The sequence below is a fragment of the Ochotona curzoniae genome, unplaced genomic scaffold (assembly GCF_017591425.1).
Source record: "Ochotona curzoniae isolate NIBS_2020 unplaced genomic scaffold, NIBS_Ocur_1.0 contig_4105, whole genome shotgun sequence".
In the NCBI taxonomy this organism is placed as follows: Eukaryota; Metazoa; Chordata; class Mammalia; order Lagomorpha; family Ochotonidae; genus Ochotona; species Ochotona curzoniae.
The window spans coordinates 10,510,773-10,529,299 of NW_024466129.1; the positions used below are offsets into that span (position 1 = coordinate 10,510,773).

An 18,527-nucleotide genomic window follows, 5' to 3' on the forward strand; every position below is an offset into this window, starting at 1 on the left:
TGCTGCGTGCAGAAGCTCTCTAGGCTTGCTACCATTTAGAAATCAGACTCTTTTTGTCTTTTGATTGCTGTCTAGAGACCCAACTCCGATGTGTTCCGTTATCAGCGACCGGCAGCCTGCCATTGGAGCCCCTGTCTGGGTGGGGATCCGTGAAGAGTCCCCCGTGGCAGCGACGGGCAAGGTTATATAGGAAGAGAAAGAGCGAAGCAGCCAGCGAGCCAGCCAGCAAGCAAGCCAGCCAGAGGAGAGCCTGGAAGCGAGAGCGCAAGAGACAGAGCGCACACGCACACCCCGGCGCGCACTCGCACACAGCCCCACGCGGGGAGAGCTTTGGAGTCATCGGGTTCCCTGGACGAGATGCTGCTGCTGGTGAGGTGTCTGCTGCTGGCTCTGCTCTCCTCGCTGCTCGTGGGCTCGGCACTGGCGTGCGGACCGGGCAGGGGATTTGGAAAGAGACGGCATCCCAAAAAGCTGACCCCTTTAGCCTACAAGCAGTTTATCCCCAACGTGGCCGAGAAGACCCTAGGGGCCAGCGGAAGATATGAAGGGAAGATCTCAAGAAACTCTGAGCGATTTAAGGAACTCACCCCCAATTACAACCCCGACATCATATTTAAGGATGAGGAGAACACGGGAGCAGACAGGCTAATGACTCAGGTAGAGCCCGGCGCTGGGGGGGTGAGATGCGGTGGGAAGGGGGGGCGGCTACGTATTACCTGGCAGTTCCAGACTTACTGTTTGCTTATTAGGCAGCTAGGAGAGCAGTTGTGTCTCATGTCTCCCCCAGCCCCTGCCAGCCTAGCATCTATCTCTTCCTCTTCCTGCAGGGGAAAGGAGGGTAGGGGGTCCCGCTGGAGAAGTTTACACTGGGGGTCGGGGGGAGTGAAGGAGATGTGGTCCAGGATGGTCCTGATTTGATTAGCTTTCCTTAACCTGCCTCTACGCTTGGCTTGTAACTTGGGGACACCTTTACTTTGGGGGTGTCTACCATTTTCAAGTTGGAAGTAGACCTGAGGACCAAGAATCTCTTCCAGAGAGTGGCCTTTAGGTCTTATGCAAACCTGGCCTTGAGCACTGGAGCTCAGCGCCTGCTGGTTTCTCTGCTTCTTTTCCACCATCCCATACACTCTCCACCCCCCTCCCCCAATCCCCTCACACACACACACACACACACACACACACACACACACACACACTGAAAAATCTGCAACTGGAAAAGCCAGGAAGCCGCTCTGACAAAAGCGGGGGACCCAGAGCCGGCTGGGCTTGTCCCCAGCTGTATCACAGAGCTCGCACTGCCATTCCACGGGCCCTAATTGTGCCCATCAGAGTGTGAATATATTGATATTTCTTTAAGGATATTCTTTCATTCTCTCCAGCCCAGAGAACCTTAGGGGAGGGACTTAGAACTTATTGGCGTTGCATCACTTCAGTTTTCAACCTGCTTGCATGAGAATTAGGGGCGAATAAATATTAGTGGGGGTGGAAAAGAGAATTCAAAACATGAATTCCTTCCTTCCTCCCCCAGCTCCTTTGGGACTTCTGGGCTGCCAGGCTCCCAAACAATTCTAGACTTCTAAAACTCCGTGCACGTATGACTGAAGCCAGAAATGGGTTTCCTTGCAAATATAGGTCAACATCCTTTTTATTGCCCTATTAAAATATTCAAGTCCTACCTTTAGGGCTAGGTGCGTGCAGAGGCTGGCGGAGAGATGTTGGTGGGGCGCAAGTGCACCGGGAGGGTGCGGGAGGGAAGACAAGAAGCGCAACTCATCCTGGTCCCCTCTCCTCCCCCCCATCCTGGGTGCTCCCTTCTCCTACCCAAACCCTGGCTTGTTGACCAACTAAAGGAACTCAGTAGCTGGGGCACCTGGCCCGAGCTGGTGGAGAAAGGTCCCTTGCTTCCTCTTCTGCTCCCGGCCACCTTAAATCTGGACCGCGAGTGTAGACGCGCGCCTATGCCAGAGAGCAGCGCAAGCCACAATTAACTCTACCAGGGCACAGGTTGCCCGGCGCGTGCACTTGGTTGGAAAGAGTACTAGGGCACCTATTCCTGATCGCCCTTCCTTTCCGCGAAGAAGAGTCCCCTTGGAAAGGAGGCGAGGCGAGGGAAAGCGGCTGGGTCAGCGCCTGCCCTTATCTGTGCGCGAGAGAGGGGTCCTCGCGCCCGCGCCCGGGTCCAGGGCCCGGATTCTTGCGGCGCAGAGGCAGAGCTGCGAGCGCGCAGAGCGGCGCATCGAGGCAGACGCATTTCAGCTCCACTTACTCCTGGGTTATCGATCCCGCGGCTAGGGTTTTCAGTGCGCACTGGGCTGAGCTTGAGCCGCCAATCCCTGCAGCTCCACGCGCCCAAGCGCGGGCACCGTGAGAGCTAACAGCAGCGCTCCGGTCGCCGTAATTACCCCGGCGGCGGGGGCGGGGGGACTGGCAAGGGTGGAGCGACGCGGATGTGGGGGGGTGGGAAGGCCGGCTGGAGGACTGGGGTGCAGCGCTGGCTCCTCCGGGCCGCGCCCCACTCCTGGATCGGCACCTTCCCTACCTCTCGGACCTCGGCTCCCCAACCAGATCCTCCAGTTAGAAACGCTCCCCGCCCCCCACCCGCAGCAGTCCGCCCTAGCCAAGGACCCAGGGCCCAGACCCGCTTGCGCACTAGCAGCATTTGAACTTCTGACCTTCTGTCAACTTCCTTCAGAGGAACAAAATGAAAACAAATACTTTTTCGCCCATTGGCAGTGGCTATTCCCGTTTCTCACACAAAAGCAAGGGTGGTGGTGGGGGGATGACCGTCTAAGTGGGGGTGGGGTGGGGACAACCAAGTTGGGTTTATTTCACGCACCCCACAATTGCCCCCTAAAACGTGGAACCCTAGCTCACAACAGACAGAGGTCCCCCTGGGTTTACCCCTCCGTCCTTCATTCTCTGGATTTGAAGCGTGAAGGTGGGGGGTGGGGGGGAGGGGATGGAGTAGCGAGAAGCAAGCAGGTGGGGGGGGGAAGGGCTCAAGCGGGGCCACCTTCCAGGCCCAGAGCACGCTCGGGCTCCTCGGGGCACCTGTCCGCTGACCCCTCGCTTTCTACAACCACCGGGAGCCTGTGCCCAGGTACGCGTTCCCCCTCCTCTACCTGGCCTCCCTGGGTCTGTGGCTCTCTAACGTGACCGCCACCCAAGTCCCTCAGCCATGGCAGGCTCGTCCCCAGTGGAACTTTCAGAGCAGTTCTGGAACGCATGAACTCCTGGTTAATATTAACTCGGGAGAGGGGAAGCGCAGACAGACACACTCTCCCGCGCAGGTCGCCAGTGCCTGGGGACTGGGCCTCAGGGGCGGGATCTCAAAGCTGATGAGGTTGGGGCGGGCGTGGGGGGATGCTGTATCTGAGAGGCCACCTTGAGTAGCTGTCCCGCGTGCTTCGGGAGCCGCTGGGGAAAGGCGCGTGTTGGGGCAGGGTTCTTCCGTCGGCGGCGGCGAGAGGCGTCTGCCCTCTCCACCAGCACCACCTCTGGCCTGTAGGGAAGAGGGACTGGAAAGAGGTTGCTCGTAAAGGCTGAAGCTCTCTTTGGAAGTTGGGGCACCTCCTCTCCCTCTCTCGGTCGCGATGCGGATCGGGAGGCGGGCAGGCGCTCAGGCGTGGGGAACAATTTGGCCTCCGCCGACACAAAGCCAGGCCCCGGCAGCCCTGCGGAGCTTCACGGTGGGTGCACAGAGCCAGGCTTGATTCGCGGCACACGACCCAATGAATTAATAACTGGCCTGCGCTTCCCGACTCGGCCAGCCGCGATCCCGCCCAGGCAGGGCGGGGGAGCATCCTGCAGCCACAGGCCAAGGCTGCGCAGAGCGTGGTGCCAGGGGAGGGAGGGTGCGCCGGTACAGGAGGACTACAAGGGCGACTCCCGGGCCAGTCCTAGCGCCGCCACCCCCCAGTCTCCTGGCCCGGCTTGGCTGGCGTTTCTTTGCCTGAGGTCCTCCATGTCTGCCCAGGGCTGTTCACCCGGGGTACTGAGGACCCTGGATCCTCCCGATCGCACCCTCCTCCCTCGGGCTACTGAATGGGCAGCTTCTTGACGCGTCGCGTCGTCTGTGCTCGGGCTAAAGAAAGGAGCGGGCTGGCGTAGGGGGCTCGAGAAGGGTGTGCATGGGTACGTTTGGGTGGTGTGCGCCTGCGCGCACCCAGCTTCAGAAGCCCACCCTGAACTGACTCTGGTGGAGTGACTGATTTTCATGTAAAACGCTTTCAATACACAAGATGACCTCACCCAAACTCTACGCTTCCGACTTTTCCTTAAGAAAACAGCTGGCAGGTCCTGAAATCTACTAGTACTGACCTGTTGCCAGGGCCTCATGCCCCCACCCCTACCCACCGTCTAGGTACTGGGTTTTACTGCTGCCGCACTGTGGCACTGTGCGCCCCAGTCTCTGCAAACTCAGGCAGGAGCACTCCCATCAAGAGTTCTCTGCCCTTGTCTCTTGGTAAGAGTCCTCCCCTTGCTGCAACCAGGGTCCCATCCAATAGATAAGCCCATCGCACGCAGAGCACCCTACCCAAGGCACAAATCCGTTTCAGACGGCCCCTCCTGCTTCCACTTAGGCTGGCATGCAGCATTGTCTCTGGCCAGCTCTCCTGCCAACTCCCCTCTCCTTCCTGGACCCTTTAAACATCCAGGTGGTGAGCCAGTACTCCTCTTCACACACACACACACACACACACACACACACACACACACACACACACATACACACACACCTGGCTCCACTGGTTTTTATTCATTCTTATCTGAGAGTGACCCAGGACTTATGAGCAAGCCCCCCCCCGCCCCCAATCCCAACCAAGGTTCATTTCACCCTGATTTGATCCTGTGCCTTTCAGGTTTCCCCTCCCCCACCCGCCCTCACACCCCCCCCCACTCCCCTCCCTCTCCACCTCTTCAAACTTGCCGGACACCATTCTACACTGGGGCCAGGAAAACAAGAGAGGGGAGGAAGGGAACAGGTTAAAGAAAACACCAAGCACAATCAGAGCACAGAAAAGCTAGGCAGGAAAAAGTTCCACCGAGAAAAAAGAATGTGGCTGTCCAGATAAAGAATGTTTGTCCTGCAGGGCCTGCCTGCTCTGGAGACCAGAGCTCACCTGGTGCCTGTCACTGTGGCTGTCGCCCACCCCTCGGCAAGGCTGTTAGCCACCCACCCACCTGCCTCTCTTAGCTTGGGCTTTCCTTTTCAGATAGGCACCGGCTAGAGAAGGGAGGGTCCCCAGATGAAGCCCAGCTTTCCATTCTTGAGGTGCACAGTGCGCTTTTCTTTGTGCAAAGTTGCACTGGGGCCTCCCTCTGGCCTCCTTGCAGGAGGGAGATGTTTTAGTCCCTGGAGAAGGGCTGAGGGGTAGCTCACACAGGTGTCCAAGGGAGGGAGCCCCAAGTGGGGAGCAGGCTGGGAATGAGCAGGCATTGCTAGTGGTGCCCTTGGAGGACTCTGAGGTCTGGGTCTGAAAATGGGCAATTCCTATCTTTGAAGGAAACAGCATTCGTTTCTTAGGCCTTGGGAGGAGTGTCCACTGCTTCCGATTTGGAAACAAGAAGGACCTCTTCTCCTGCAAATGCCAGCTGCCCCCTCTTCCTGCTGCCACTTCCCGCTCTGATCCCCACTTCTCCCAATAGCCATCGCCCACTGCAACTGGGCAGGGCTGCCTGAGCCAGGATGCCTGGACGAGTGGCAGGGGTCACTGGTACTAATTCGTCTGTGGGTTGGGTTCCTCTGTTCTCTCTGCAGAGGTGCAAGGACAAACTCAACGCTCTGGCCATCTCAGTGATGAATCAGTGGCCAGGAGTGAAGCTCCGGGTGACAGAGGGCTGGGACGAGGATGGTCACCATTCCGAGGAGTCACTGCACTACGAGGGTCGTGCTGTGGACATCACCACGTCCGACCGTGACCGCAGCAAGTACGGCATGCTGGCCCGCCTGGCTGTGGAAGCTGGCTTCGACTGGGTCTACTATGAGTCCAAAGCGCATATCCACTGCTCCGTGAAAGCAGGTAAGCCAGTCTGGCTCTCAGCTGTTCCCTGCCACCCAAACCAACCCTGCACTCCCAAACTCCAGGTATGCCCTAAAGATCATTTATGCATACCCCAGGCCTGGATTCCAAAGAAAGAGAAGATTAAGGGCCACAGAGGCAGAGGCACGGGGGAGACTAGGTTGCTGTCAGTGTCCCTACTTTGGAGGGTTCCCCAGGTCCAGACACTAGGGACCTGTGGCTTCCTGAGCACCCCTCCCACCCCCACCACACACACACACACACACACACACTGCCATTTCCGGAGCCCCCACAGCAGGTGGTGGAGGTGTGGCGAGCGGCTGCCCCGCTGCAGGTTGAGCCAGGTCTGGTCTAGCTCTTTGCTCTCATTTAGAATTTAAGGACCAATCCCCCTAGCCAACCACCCCCCACCGCCACCCCCACCCCCAGGACAGGAGGCTTAGACCCTGGCAAGCTGCATCCTACTGCGCCCTCTCCTCCCTGCTGGGCGCCTGTGGATTCTAAACTAACTTACCTCTCCGGCTAAGCCTTTGGGGAGAGTCCTGGTGGGAGGTAATAAACCCAGTAGCTCCCACTTTCAACATCTGGAGGCCGCGCCGGCCCAGAAGCACCCGTTCTGACTAGGAGCCCAGCTGGGATGCCCTGAGCCAGAGGCTAGACCAGGAAAGACAAGCGAGCCGTGTGCAGCGGTGCGCAGCTGCAGAGGCTGGTCCGGGTCTGCGGGCGACTGCCTTCCCTGAGCCTGCAACGCCACACGCTGTTCCAGGGAGGAACAGCTCTGAAATGCTGACATTGTCCGTCTGCGCAAATGCCTCGACTCGGGCGCTACTCATAGAAGTTTCCCCATCTCGCAGCACAGTTAGCGAAAGGGTTCACAGTCAGTCTGGGATGCGCTCTATCCACTGCCCAGCTCCTGCCCCTGCCCCGGTTTCACGGCATAGATGAGCTTACACTAAGACATTCAGTAGGTAAAGAAAACCGTGTTTCTAATGACAGGAGGCTAAGGTGTGGGAACCGCGTTGAGGAGGGTTGGGTTTGCAGCCCCAGGGATAACGGCCACTGAAACGGGGAAGGGGAGATGGCACTCGCGCCTCGCGGGGGGTCAGCGGCGGGAACCTTCTCCTGCGGTTCCAACCTGCAGTCTCGGGGTGGTAAAGGGAGGCCACCCCAGTTCCCTGGACGCACTCCGGCGGGACGTGCGCGCCGCCTCCTCCCAGCCCACTCCCGTCCGCGGGGTCCCCCTGGCGGGGTCCCTCGAGTCTCTTCACAAATGAGCAGCGGTAATCCGGCCCGGAGGATCCTCGCCCTGGCAAAGCACAGTGGAACCCCGGGGCTCGCAGAGCCGCTCATTGGCATTCGGCGCACACGGCCCGGGCGCGGCGCAGTGCGTGTCAAGCAGGGTCGTGTGACTCGACGACTCGGGCTGGGCAGCGCCCCGGGTCGCATTCCGGGGGGCTCCGGCGGGCCTGCCACAGCCAGCCCCTCACTTCATGCCGGAGAAACTGATGAGAAGATTAAAAACCTTCTGTAATTCCAGCAGGAAGATTTTTTCTAGCAACCTCTATTTGCAAAAAGCATGATCCCGGAGATTGGAATGCTAAAGAAGACGGGGACCTCCCCACCCCCTCCTCCCCGGCTTCCTGCGCTCCGCCCCCAACTTCCATTATTGTCCCCGGGATAGCGAACCTCCGAGAGCGACAGAGGGCTCGAGAAAGATGGTAGTCAAGGAGCCTTGAGAACCGGGGCTTCCAGCGCTCCGAGCAGGCCCGGCTATTTAAAATTCAAATACACATCTTGAGTGCTTGGAAGAGAGGCCAGGCTGTGCAAATAGTGCTTGTGAGGCCTGGCTTCTGGAGAGGCTGTGTGTGAATTGCACACGGGGTGGGGGTCGCACCTGAGCAAATAGGGAGGGGGTGGCCAGCGAGCTGAGTGGGCTGGGGGCTAGGGGGAGGAGGTGGAGCAAAGAAGATTGGAAGTGTCTCCTCTTCCAAGAGTATCTCGTATTTATACCAGAAATCACAATGACAATGCTGGGCCCTTTATTGGATTTTAATTAGAGAATCCGGACAAGCCCCGGATTTTCACACCTCGGCATGAATGTTTGTCCAGTTGCTACAACTACTACAAGCTATTTTTCACTCCTGCCCCCTCAAAACCACAGCCGACACCCAAGGCCCCCGGCTGGGTGCTACTGCGGGGAGGAGGGGAGGTCCTCGCCAGGAAGACTGGCGGGGAGGCGCGGGGCGCACCAGGAGGCGCCGCGCCCTGCGCCGGCAGCGCCGGCAGCGCGAGGGAGGGGAGGACGGTGAGCCCGGCGCCCGCGGGAGCTCAAGGAGGCTTCCTGGGAAATCCAAGTGGAGAGCAAATACCCTTCAGAATCCTCCGCGAGGCCGGGGGGCGTGTGTGCCGAGCCGGGGGTGGGGGTGCAGGAAGTGCGCTAGAGGAGGCGCGGAACTGGCTTCTCTCAGGAGACGCCACCGGCTAACCTCGGTCACCACCAGCGCCATCAGAGAGCCGGTGAGGCATTCATGCGCCTGCATCCGAATTTTTATCTCGCAGGCAATGGGACTCGGGGAGGGGAGTCTGCGCCAGTGCAGCTGCAAACTCCACCCGCCACAGCCACGCGCATCGGGGGCTTCCAGCGCCGTGGACACCAGCGTGCGCCCACCCCCCACTCCAGATTCCTCCCCGGGAAGGGCCTCTATCTCAGAACTCAACACCCTGTCCTCTCCTTTCTCGCCCGCAGAGAACTCAGTGGCGGCCAAATCGGGCGGCTGCTTCCCGGGCTCCGCCTCTGTGCACCTGGAGCAGGGTGGCACCAAGCTGGTGAAGGATCTGAGTCCTGGGGACCGCGTGCTGGCGGCTGACGACCAGGGCCGGCTGCTGTACAGCGACTTCCTCACTTTCCTGGATCGCGACGACAGCGCCAAAAAGGTCTTTTACGTGATCGAGACGCTGGAGCCCCGCGAGCGGCTGCTGCTCACCGCCGCGCACCTGCTCTTTGTCGCGCCGCACAACGACTCGGCCGCGGCGGGGGAGCCCCAGGTGCCGTCGGGCGCGGGGCGTCCGCCGCCGGAGGGCGCGCCAGAACGCAGGGCGCTCTTCGCCAGTCGGGTGCGCCCTGGCCAGCGCGTGTACGTGATGGTCGAACGTGACGGGGACCGCCGACTGCTGCCAGCCTCCGTGCGCAGTGTGACGCTCCACGAGGAGGCCACGGGAGCTTACGCGCCGCTCACAGCCCAGGGCACCATCCTCATCAACCGGGTGCTGGCCTCGTGCTACGCTGTCATCGAGGAGCACAGCTGGGCACACTGGGCCTTCGCGCCCTTCCGCCTGGCGCACGCGCTGCTGGCCGCTCTGGCGCCCACGCGCACAGACCGCACCGGAGATGGCGACGGCGGGGGCGGCGGCTCCATGCCCGTGCCTGCCCCGGGTGCGGGCGACGCCCCGGGCGCCACGGCCCCGGCGGGCATCCATTGGTACTCGCAGCTGCTCTACCAAATAGGCACCTGGCTGTTGGACAGCGAGGCGCTGCACCCCCTCGGCATGGCGGTCACGTCCAGCTGAAGCCCAGGGGCGCGGGCGGGGAGGGAGGTGGGAGGCAGGAGGACGGGATGGGCGGGGCGGGCGGGGAGGGGCGGGCGAAGCAACGGCAAGATAAAGCGAAAGAACACGTGGAACGAGCGCACGGAATGAGACTTTGAATTATAATAATAATAATTAATAATAATAATGATACAGTAGGACAGTCCAAAGTAGACTATAAGGAAACAGAGACCCCGGGATTCCTGTTGTGTTTAGTTTATATATTTTTTTGAATTTTTTGTTTTTTGGTTATTATTGTTTTATTTTTTTTTTCTCTTCTCCTGCCTATTTATTTGTTTGGTATGACTAGATGTTTTAAATAATATGAACCGGACCTTCAAGAGCCTTAAATACATTTGTTTCTTGGATAATTTATTATTATCATGTGAACTGTACTCACAGGGGGGAAAGATTATTTTGTGAGGCCAAGCATCCTGCTCAGAGTCTATTTTTCTACACGTCCCTCCTCCGGTCGGAAAGCAAGATTTCTCTGCCCGCCACTGCTCCTCCTCCTCCTCCTCCCTCGCCATGGTCCTGCTTTTCAGCAAGTGTCAACTCAGATGTGCTCCGTGGGGGTCCACAAAGTCTATTTTTATACACAGAATTGTAAATTAGATTTTCTTGAGAGATCAGTGCTTAACTGAATTACATTTCATTTTCGAAATAGTGTAAAATATGAAAAAAAAATATATTATTTTAATTTAACTAGTTGCCAATGTAACAGCTGCCTCGTGTACTGCCTACATGGTTTAGTGTTTGCTTTGTCATCACCATTCTGGCCGCATTGTTGGAAGCCAAGACTGTTACACACACACACACACACACACACACATGCACACACACCTTTTTTTTAAAAAAAAAACTGGAAGAACTCTGTTATTTTTAACGTCAAAGAATTTATTAGAAAATAATATTTTTAGACATGCACATAGTGATAAGCCCACAAGGGTGGAGCCTGTAGTTTGTACAGAGAAAAAAAAAAAACAAGGATGTTTTTTTGCATTAATAAACTGAGAAATAACTGCTGTAAATTTACTAAAATGTATTTTTTGAATATTTTGTAATAGTTTTATAGAAATAAAATATGCCACACACAGACTGATTAGTATATGATAACTAAGAATTCCTGTTGCAGCCCTTTTTATTTTCTTTTTTTTTCCTTTGTTTTTCTTTCTTTTTTTTTTCTTTGTTTCTTTTTCCTTTTCTTTCCATTTTTTTTTTTTCCCCTTCTTTGTTTGGGAAATCTAAAGCTGACAGGAGTTCCTAATACTATAGTTGGATGTGTTGTTCATACTGTGAATTTAGACTGATTTCTGTAGCTCACCAAAGTAGGTAAACAAATCCACTTGTGTGTCCCCGTCACCGGAGAAACCTCAGCTCTGTTTGAACTTCCTCTGTGACGTCCTTCCTACACGGCCAGTGAGTAGAGGGGTGCTCCGTGTGCTCCAGCCTCACCTCTTCACTGGCAAAGCCTTATGGGGAGGCCTGGGGAGTCCCAAAGAGGGCTCTTGCTGGGTGGTTCTGATGCAGGCCTCTGCACCTGCCGGCTGGCTGGCTCTGATCTGGGCAGAGAAGGACAGGGCAGGTGCTGATGTCTGGTCCTCTTGGCTTGAGAGTCTCCCGAACTCGCATGGCAAGGGCACAGCATCTGCCTGATGTCCCGGACTGGTTGGTGCAGCCTCGGGGTGCCGGCAGCTCCACACCCCAGTGGTCCTTCTGCAGAGATGAAGCTGTGCCAGGCGTGGGTCTTCAGCCCTAGGATGCTCTGTAGCCAGAGTGTGACATCAGCTGCATCTGGAGGAAGGGAGCTTCATGCTGCGCCGTGGGCTTCATCCGGAGGGTCTCTACCCTCGGCCACTGGCAGGCCACCACAACGGGGTGCTCCCGGTTCTTTGGCTGGCTGAAAGAAGAGCCATACTTCACGCTTTGGGCTGAGGCACTTCCGCAGCCTGACCTCAGGAAGGAGTCAGCCCTCTCTGTGCTTCCGCTGACCTGGCCTATGAAGCTCGTCTGGGGATTTCTCTAATGCTGGGAGCAGTAGCCATCAGACCTGTCTTGTAGTGGGGCCAGGGTGCCAAGACCAGGGTGTGTGGACTCAGCTTTGGAAGACTCAAGTGGCTCTCCCAGGAGCATCTCTGCCCAAGCGACATGCCCAGAAGCAGAGGACTTGTCATCTCCCTGCTCCCATGAGGCCTGGCCCGACAGGCAGGATGGACACTCTCCTTCTTCCCCTGAGGTAGAATTGCCTTTGCTCTTATTAGGTGTCTGTCAAGTTCAAAGCAAGTTTGTTTCCAATGCCTGGTGGAGACTGATGTTTTCTTGCGTCTTTCCAAGTCTAAGTAGGCTAAAGGTAAAGCAGGAACATGAAGTAAATCAGCTCCTCCATGTTGAGTGGCCTGAGGAATTAGCGAGGCGGCTTCCTTAGTTAAAAAGAGAAATCAGGCACTGACAATGCCCCTAAGGGAGCCAGGGCAGCGTTCCAGCAACCAGGCCATCTGGAAGTGGCGCGGCGAACAGCTCCCCCTCCTGGACAGCTTGGGTAATGGCATCCCTCGCAGCAACGCCCTCTGGTCCCTCAAAAGATTCCGCCTGCAACTTGATACGAAGTTTCCCTTTTTCCTAACGGGAAAAATGGAGCCACAGCAAAGAGACGGGAGGCAGGGCATGAAGAAAATATAGTCCACTGCCACCCAGGCACAGCGCCCACCACTCTTCTTCAGGGCTGATGAGGCCAAGAGTTTGCACAAACTGTATGCCTCGTAGCTGTTGCCTCCATCATGACCCAATGCGTATCCATCCCTGTTGAAAATGTGTATCAGAATGTACTTGAAACTTACCTTTGTGCTCTATTGTTTCAATCATTAAAGGAATTACGGAGACTTTCTGCAATGTGTGCTATGTGACACATTTTCACTGCTCCACACTGGTATCCCTGCTTCCCATTTTCTTCCATGAGCTGATACGGAAATCACCTAGAGGACAGGCTCCCAGACTCTGGGTGGTTGGGCCAGGCAGTGAGAACCGTAACCGTGCGCACGACTCAGCTCTTAGCAGAGCCCTGGGGAAGCCCTTTGCTGGGAGCGTCACAGCCACACAGGAAATGCTGGCTGATGAGATTTGGCCCAGCACCTGCAGGGGGCCGATGACTCTCCACCAGGCTCCGGGGTTCTCCCCGCATGCAGAGAGGTTGATTTTGCACACACACACACCACCCACCGCAGGAAGTCAGGACGCTCAAAGCAGGGCTTCTGCTGACTCCCGGCTTCTTGCAGGGGCCATGCTAGAAATACATCCTAGGGCCCGTGTCAGAGCATCCGTCAGACACATCTGGTCCATTGTATTTTTCTTACTCCTCATGAGCTGAGGTGGTTTAGTACACCTTGTAATGTTTGGCAATTTAAAAAAAAAAAATCTAAAAAGTGAGGTTATTATATGAACCTCAAATTTCAGCAGCCACTGATGAAGCTTTATTGGAACACCACACCTTTCCCTTAAAAGCTGTCTGTGGCCACCTTCCGGCTACCACCACAGAGCTGGATGAGGGCATCAGGGACCACATGGGCCAAAAAACCTGAAGTATTTTACTACTTGCCCCATTTTCTTTCTTTCTTTTTTAATATTTTTTATTTGAAAGGCAGATTTTACAAGGAGTAAGAGAGACAAAGAAAGATCTTCCATCCACTGGCTAACTCCCCAAATGGCTGCAATGACCGGAGCTGAGCAAATCTGAAGCTAGGAGCCAGGAGCTTCATCTGGGTTCCCCCAGCTAGGTGCAGGAGTCCCGGGAATTGAGCCACCTTCTATTGCTCTCCCAGCCCACAAGCAGGGAGCTGGAGAAGAAGTGGAGCAGCCAGGACACGAAGTGGCACCAATATGGAATCCCAGGGCTTGAAAGGCAAGGATTTAGCCCCTGAGCCATCACTAGGCACACAGCTATTTCAGTTAGGCCCATCTGCTCAATTCCACCCCGTACCCCTAACTGATTGCCATGGGAGACCTCAGGAGGTTAAGGATTCCAGGAAGCCATTTCCAACAGCAACCTTGAGTGCTGAACTGAAAAAAGAACAGCTCCGTGCAGGAGAACAGCCGATGAGCCTCACCCTCGGGGCCATATGCCAGTTTTCTCCTACTCTGCCAAAGTCACTCAATAGTAAGCAAAATAGGAAGTCTGGACTTTCAGATAACTTCCTTGTTTTGGCTGAGTCCGATTCTTGCAAATTGCGAAAAAGGCATTCACATCCTACTATGTAAACAAGCACCAGGTCCGTAATTCCGAGGAGACATGAAGTAAGACGGCTGACAGCGTTTCAGGCTGAGGGTCAATTAGGAGTTCTTATGTCCAAAATTCACCCAGCACCAGAACACGCTCTTACACGCGGGGTCTGTGGTCGGCTTCCAGGGGAAACTGACACAGGAAAACACCCTTCCCAGGCTCCCGAGGACAGCTCAAGAGTTCGCTTTTGGAACACTGCAGCTTGAAGGCACCAAAACAAACATCTCTGAAGAAAGCTGGGAAGACCCCAGGTCCCTGTATTTGTCCACACTGCTGGCCTAGGGTCACCAGAATCCCAGCTGAAGGCTCCAGCCAGAACTCAGCAAGCAACTCCAGAAAAGTGGCTGCAGGAGCTTGGCAACCGCCACAAGGGCAGTGAGACCTCCACAGGACACCGAGCCACGCTGAACGGCTCCTGTCGACCCCATGTTGTACTGCTTCCCTTCTGATTTCTTGCATCTGTGTGGGAAGGCACGTGTCTCCTCCTGCCAGAGGCCCTGAGGGGATGGTAAGCCTGGGTCTCGTCCCCACCCTGATTCCTAGAGATGCCCAATCCAACTCCAGGGCTGCGCTGCCAAGTGTGTCACTTCCACACCCACCAGCATGTAACTCACTAGAGCCCATTCACCGCTGGGGGCGGGGTGTCTCCCTAAAAATAAGCATTTCAGTCTTGAAGATACCGTTGTACATTGCACGGATCAGGAGGCTGCTTCTAGGATTTCCACATCCCGCAGGCAGCCCTACCAGCGACCTCTGCCTCTCCTTGGACCAGGCAGCCCGCCCAGCGGTTCCCAAGAAAGATGCAGGCCAGTTTTGGGCCCCCCTGCCTCCGCTTCTCCAGTCCTTCCCCAGGTCTGCTCTGCGTGGAGTCCTGGCGCCCTCTCGTGGTCCAGCCGGAGGACAGGTGGCCAGCTGACGCCGCATCACCGCGGCGGGGAAGGAGGCTGAAGCCAAGCGCACCCGGGAAAGTGCAGAAAGACAGGGACTCCAGCGGCGAGCTTAAGGCCACTTCAGTGATGACTTGCATTTTCCCAGATGAACCTAGGGGCACTTTTTCTTTCTTTCTTTTTTTTTTTTTAAAGAATTCACAGAGCTAGGAGGCAACTAACTCAAAATCACCCTTCTGGGTGCCAAGACCCTGGACACCCCGAGACCAAGAGACACCCGGGTCGCCTGGCAGGACGCGGCTGCAAGGCGAACCCTAGATCCCGAGCCCAGGGCGTGCGTGTTCTTCCAGCTAGAGAGATGTGCACGCACCAAGACTCTCAAAAGGCCAAGGCAGCTGAGCTCACAGTACTTGCGCCGGGCCCGTGAGTGTGAAGGACGGGAGCCGCGGAGGGGACCCGGGGGTGGCTTCTCCCAGGCGCTCCCACCTTGCGCAGGGCAGCCGGGCACCGAACCAGCGCGGCCGGGGAGAGGTGGCGAGGGACGCCAATGGGCAAAGTTCCTCCTCCTGTCCTCCCCCCCCCCCAACTTGACCTCCCGCCGCATCCGCCCCTTCCCTCAGGGGCGGCAGGCATTCCAGAACATCCCGGGGATGGCGGCGCGTGAACCCTCGCCGCCCGCCTGAGAACGCACCGGGCCGCCTGTCTCCCAGCGCCCTCTGGCGGGCAGTTTGGGGACTCGGCCTCCGGAAAAGCGGTCTTTCCCAGGAAGAGCAGCTCCCCGCGGACAAGGCAGAGCCAAAGGGGCTTGATGCTGACAGCCCCCCGAGGCAGGAACCCTCCGCGCTCTGATCTCTCTAGGATCTGACCGCCTCGGAGCTCCCCGTGGGGAACAGTGAGCCAGACACTCTCTGGATCCAAGCCACACTTGGCGAAGCAAGGGGAACAAGAGGCTCATCCTGAAACCCGTTACACGGCAAAGGAAGCATGTCAGGAGAGCCAGGTAGTGGCACTGCTCTCCTGGGAGTCCTCGGTCACAGCCCCAGAAGAGGGGGACCTTCTCAGAACAGGCAGTTCACTATGAGCCGCTTCTGCATCTTCCTAACACTTCACATTATTGGCAGCCACTGAGTGTGGGACAGCGCGTGCGACTTTCCGGCGCAAGCCACGAGGTGGCCGGCGGATGCTGTCAAGGCGCTTACCCTGCAGAAGGGACACTTTGTTGACACATCTCCAAACTATAGCGGACAGGCTGATGTGCTCTGCCATAGCGCCAGCTCCCGGGTTCACCTCCAAGGCTGGGTGAAGGCTCGTCAAATACGTGGGTTCCATTCTACCTCTATTTCTCAACTTGAGATGTGACTTCAACTCAGAGGTCTGTCCCATTGCGTCTGGCTTCTGCAGGGCATTGGAAAGCACGGTCACAGGGACTCACCCATTACCTGGTTACCTCTGCAGGCATCTCATCAGTGTCTGGTTCTAAAACCTAAGGTGGTGGCATCACTGGAATGGTTGTCACAATGGCCTGAACTGAGCCAATCCAAGGCCAGGAGCCAGGAGCTTCTTCCAGGTCTCCCACATGGGTGCCACCCTGCTTTCCCAGGTCACAAGCAAGGAGTTGGGTGGGAAGCAGAGCTGCTGGGACACAAGCCAGCACCCACAAGGGACCTGGTGCTTGCCAGGAAAGTCTTTTAGCCACCGAGCCATCCCATTGGATCCACTGGTTTGACTTAAAAAAGTGAACACAATGCCTCGTAATATTGCCAACTGTCCTCCAGATTCAAACAAGTTTCTACTTGGAAACTCCAGGGGTCACAGAGCCCAATGACCAGAATAAAGGCCCATATTTAAAGAACGGCTGTTCTCTGTAACAGAGTTGAAACAGGGATATTTCAGGTTCTAATGATTAGGACTTAAATTCCATGAAACCAGAAATGAACTTCCACTTTCCATTGCTTCTCCTTTACTTCACTTTTCCACCCAAATCAGCCTCTTCTTTTTTTTTTTAAGATTTATTTTTATTGGAAAGGCAGATATACAGAGAGGAGGAGAGACAGAGAGGAAGATCTGTCTGATGATTTACTCCCCAAGCAGCCACAACTGGAGCTGAGACAATCCAAAGCCAGGAGCCAGGAGCCAGGAGCCTCTTCCGGGTCTCCCACGTGGGTGCAGGGCCCCAAAGCTCTGGGCCATCCTCAACTGCTTTCCCGGGCCACAAGCAGGGAGCTGGACGGGAAGCGGGGCTGCGGGGATTAGAACCGGCGCCCATATGGGAACCCAGCGCGCTCAAGGCGAGGACCTTAACTGCTACACTATCGCGCCGGGCCTCAGCCTCTTCTTTTTTTCTTGCAATCCACAGCAAGGATAGAAACTGGGAAAATGCTAGTGTAACAAAGCTACGCATGCATTTCAATCTCTTTTGCAATGCTAGTATCCCACAAGGGCCCACTCCACACTCTTGCCATTCCACTTCCAATACAGCACCAGGGACGGCCTGGGAAAATCAGTGTGAGGTGGCTCACGAGATCAGGCCCTGGCCTCCCCCATGGGGGATGAGAACAAAGCTCCTACCTCAGCCTGGCCCAGTTCCAGCTGCTGCAGCTCATCAGGAAGTGAGTCAGCAAAGAAAACAGGTCTTTCCCTACCTGAGTGACTTTCAACATTTTTTTTTTTTGAAGCTCATATTCCATGAACTTCTCAAAGGACCCTCTCTCTGGTAGGCTGCCTTTTAAAGTCAGTACAACTTTGTGAGACAGTGGGTGGCTTTTGGCGTGGAGCACACAGACTCCCATGGGCATATACTGCAATGTCTCCTCCAGGCAGGCTGCCGCCCTCCCCCATCCCACTGTGTCACCCTAACCGCCGTGTCACAGTGTGATATGCACAATGGACCCAGCACCCTGCCCAGTCTACCTGCAGCCCCCATGAATGGCAGCCAATGCTACGCGATGACGCTCAGATGCCACATTCCTAAAGGGTAAGAGCAGGGCTCTCTGCTCCCTTCTGTTGCGAACTCTGCCAGGATGGGCACTGGGGAAGCCCAGAAAGGATGTGTCGTATCTGCCAGCGGCTGCTTTGGGCATAGTGAAGGTCTCAATCACATGGACTTCATCTCCATGAGGCTCAAGGACCAAGAACAAAACTGTGGTCCTTCCATGGGCAGCAGAGGAGAACAGGATGGTGGGGCCAGCAACTCCCACCCACAGTAGCCTACAATGCGAGTCCCTAGGCCAGAGGAGAGAGGCCTGGCCTGCTGTGGCACACAGGTTCTCTTATCCTGAAAGCAGAGTGGCCTTGATTTTTAAAATAACCTTCAAATTGATCATCAACTATGAGCATATCTGTAGTCATGTGAAAGCACTTACGACGCAGTAAGTGGAAACACGATTCCAAATAGGTCCTGCACGTGACAAAAGCCGAAAGCCAGGACAGCAGGTCGGTGGCCATGTGCAAGGCCGAGTCTCCATCTCTGATCTTTCCATTGTAGTGTTAGACAATGAATTTCTTATGAAAACTGTGTAGGAGGCTTCTAACAGAACACAGCACCCCCTTGCTGCCGGCCACCTGTGTCAAAGCCAGGGGCTGTCTCCCGGGACAGCCTCAGTCCAGCACCATCCCCGCCTCAGGAGAAAGCACCCTTGGTCACCTACTAGAGGACGGCAGGTGTCACCTGTGTGTGTGTGTGTGTGTGTGTGTGTGTGTGTGTGGGCATCGCACTGTGTGCGTGGATGCCGGGGAGAGAAGCAATGAGAGCCGCAGAGG

At 56.2% G+C, this 18,527-nt stretch overlaps 1 protein-coding gene across 4 annotated transcripts; it reads left to right on the forward strand.

Moving 5' to 3' along the window:
- Positions 1-207: 207 nt before the first annotated feature.
- Positions 208-9,625, forward strand: SHH (sonic hedgehog signaling molecule). 4 transcript variants are annotated; one of them, XM_040984239.1, is made up of 5 exons: positions 355-657; positions 5,762-6,023; positions 8,770-9,047; positions 9,102-9,370; positions 9,467-9,590. In XM_040984239.1, the coding sequence occupies exons 1-5, from the start codon at positions 358-360 to the stop codon at positions 9,588-9,590; spliced, it is 1,233 nt and encodes a 410-aa protein (XP_040840173.1). In that variant the 5' UTR covers positions 355-357. The 4 variants fall into 4 exon arrangements, with proteins under 4 accessions (XP_040840171.1, XP_040840173.1, XP_040840174.1 ...); XM_040984240.1 differs by having other exon boundaries at positions 9,102-9,363; positions 9,460-9,590; XM_040984238.1 differs by having other exon boundaries at positions 358-657; positions 8,770-9,050; positions 9,102-9,590.
- Positions 9,626-18,527: the final 8,902 nt, after the last annotated feature.

Coding starts and splice junctions, on each gene's coding strand:
- SHH (XM_040984237.1), top strand. CDS start 358: ATGCTGCTGCTGGTGAGGTGTCTGCTGCTGGCTCTGCTCTCCTCGCTG. Junction 658..5,761: donor CAGACAGGCTAATGACTCAG/GTAGAGCCCGGC, acceptor TTCTCTCTGCAG/AGGTGCAAGGACAAACTCAA. Junction 6,024..8,769: donor CCACTGCTCCGTGAAAGCAG/GTAAGCCAGTCT, acceptor TCTCGCCCGCAG/AGAACTCAGTGGCGGCCAAA.